Source organism: Aegilops tauschii, chromosome 2 (genome assembly GCF_002575655.3).
Source record: "Aegilops tauschii subsp. strangulata cultivar AL8/78 chromosome 2, Aet v6.0, whole genome shotgun sequence".
NCBI lineage: Eukaryota > Viridiplantae > Streptophyta > Magnoliopsida > Poales > Poaceae > Aegilops > Aegilops tauschii.
This window is the reverse complement of record NC_053036.3, coordinates 631160451-631162106: the sequence shown is the minus strand read 5'-3', so window position 1 is coordinate 631162106 and position 1656 is coordinate 631160451. Positions and strand designations below refer to the sequence as shown.

Genomic DNA, 1656 nt, shown 5'->3' with positions numbered 1-1656 from the left:
AGGTGTTACAGTAATCGGTGATAAAAACTGACTGTATTTTAGTATACAAAGATGATAAAATGGATTGAACAAACTGAAAAAAGAAAAGGCACGAGCAGCAGAGACCTCGAACAAAGTTGGTTACATCAAATTCTTTTGAAGCGGCCATCTCTGGCTCTACTCTTCGCGTCTTCACTCTTCACCTACTTCCAAGCCCCACGACAAACATAAGTTTTAAGATAATGCACACAAGCTCGGTTCACATAATGTGAAACATCCCTATCAGGTCTCTCATAAAACCACTCGTAGAAAGAGAGTATGGATTCAGTTGGCGCAGCCAACTAGCGAGCTCTTACGTGAGACGAAGCACTCCAAGTCGCAAAAAAGAACGTCATTATAAATTCTGTGTCCAAACTTCACCAAGTCTGTGCATGTACCGGTGAGCGGATCATACACTTGTAGCGCCGATGAAGCCATACAAAAGCATCTTTGGACTATCACGCATCATCCTCAAAGGTATTAGCAGACCGGTGATTGAATCTGTCGATACCGTGTACGCCTTTACCCAGGTGCCTTTAGCGTGATCAGTTAGGAGCCATATGTTCGAGCACACATTGTTGGTCAAGCGTTTCTCCCACTGAACCAAGCAGAGGGTGTCATTATTGAACCGGAGAAGATATTTTATCAACACATCCATTTGTAACTCGTCACTTGTTGGGCCTTTGAGCGTCGCCACCCATTTCTCACTCTCGAGATCAAGGCGGAATATATAATCCTCGCACGATGTTTCCGATGTGTAAAGAAAATGCATGACACCGGCGATTGTGACCACAGGTCCCCGGTCATATCTGGTAGACTGCGTGGCTGCGGGAAACCCCACCTGCCTCCACTTGGCACCATCTCCCAAGGTGAGAACCTTCCAAGGCCGATGAGGATCGTTGCCCATGAGGCGTACCACCTTGTACGCGCCAGACGGGGCCGCACAACCAACGGTGAAGTCCCCCATGTAGACGTCGTAGGATGCTCCATCATCCAACTCCGTGGTTTTCACGAGCACACTTCCGGTCGCCGGATTGATCACATTGGCCACAAGAAAGTCCCGGGGCTTGCAGAAACCGAAGGTGACACAGACTAGGGCGTCGTCACGACCGTAGCAGATGGTCCAAAAGGCGCCTACGCTCTTGTTCACTCGCACGACCTCACCATCCACGTCCAGCAATTGTAGGTCGTAGCTTCTGCGGCCGTGTTCCTTGTGGTGGTAGCTGGTGGCGAGGAGGAGAAGCTGCGGGTCGGTGCGGGACCTGTGCGTGGCGACGAACGCCGGCCCGGAGATGAGGGCGTGCCACCCCCTGGACACGCAGCAGAATCTGCACGCGGACTTGACCAGCACCCATGAGAGTATTTCGGAGATCAAGTCGTCTGGTAACGACGGCAGCATCGCTGGCGACGCCATGGCAGAAACGGCCGTAGGCTTTTTACAGGGCGAGAGAGAAAGAAAAGTATTGCTTTGGGATTGGTCGACTGATGGGCAAACCGACTGAAAAAGTTCTCCTATGAAATTCTACAGCTCGTGTTTATCTGGTGTTTTGCATTCATGGGCTTGGGCCTGCATGGACCTCTTAGTAGGGCATGATGTCATCGTGGGCCTACCCCCGATGGGGAATTCCACTCGGGACA

At 51.0% G+C, this 1656-nt stretch overlaps 1 protein-coding gene across 1 annotated transcript; it reads right to left on the bottom strand.

Moving 5' to 3' along the window:
* Window positions 1-427: 427 nt before the first annotated feature.
* Window positions 428-1432, bottom strand: LOC109772981 (putative F-box protein At3g10240). Its single transcript, XM_020331691.1, has one exon. The coding sequence runs from the start codon at window positions 1430-1432 to the stop codon at window positions 428-430; it is 1005 nt and encodes a 334-aa protein (XP_020187280.1).
* Between the last annotated feature and the right edge of the window lie 224 nt (window positions 1433-1656).

What these genes read in the sequence shown, in the direction of transcription:
- LOC109772981 (XM_020331691.1), bottom strand. Translation starts at nt 1,432, where the DNA reads ATGGCGTCGCCAGCGATGCTGCCGTCGTTACCAGACGACTTGATCTCC.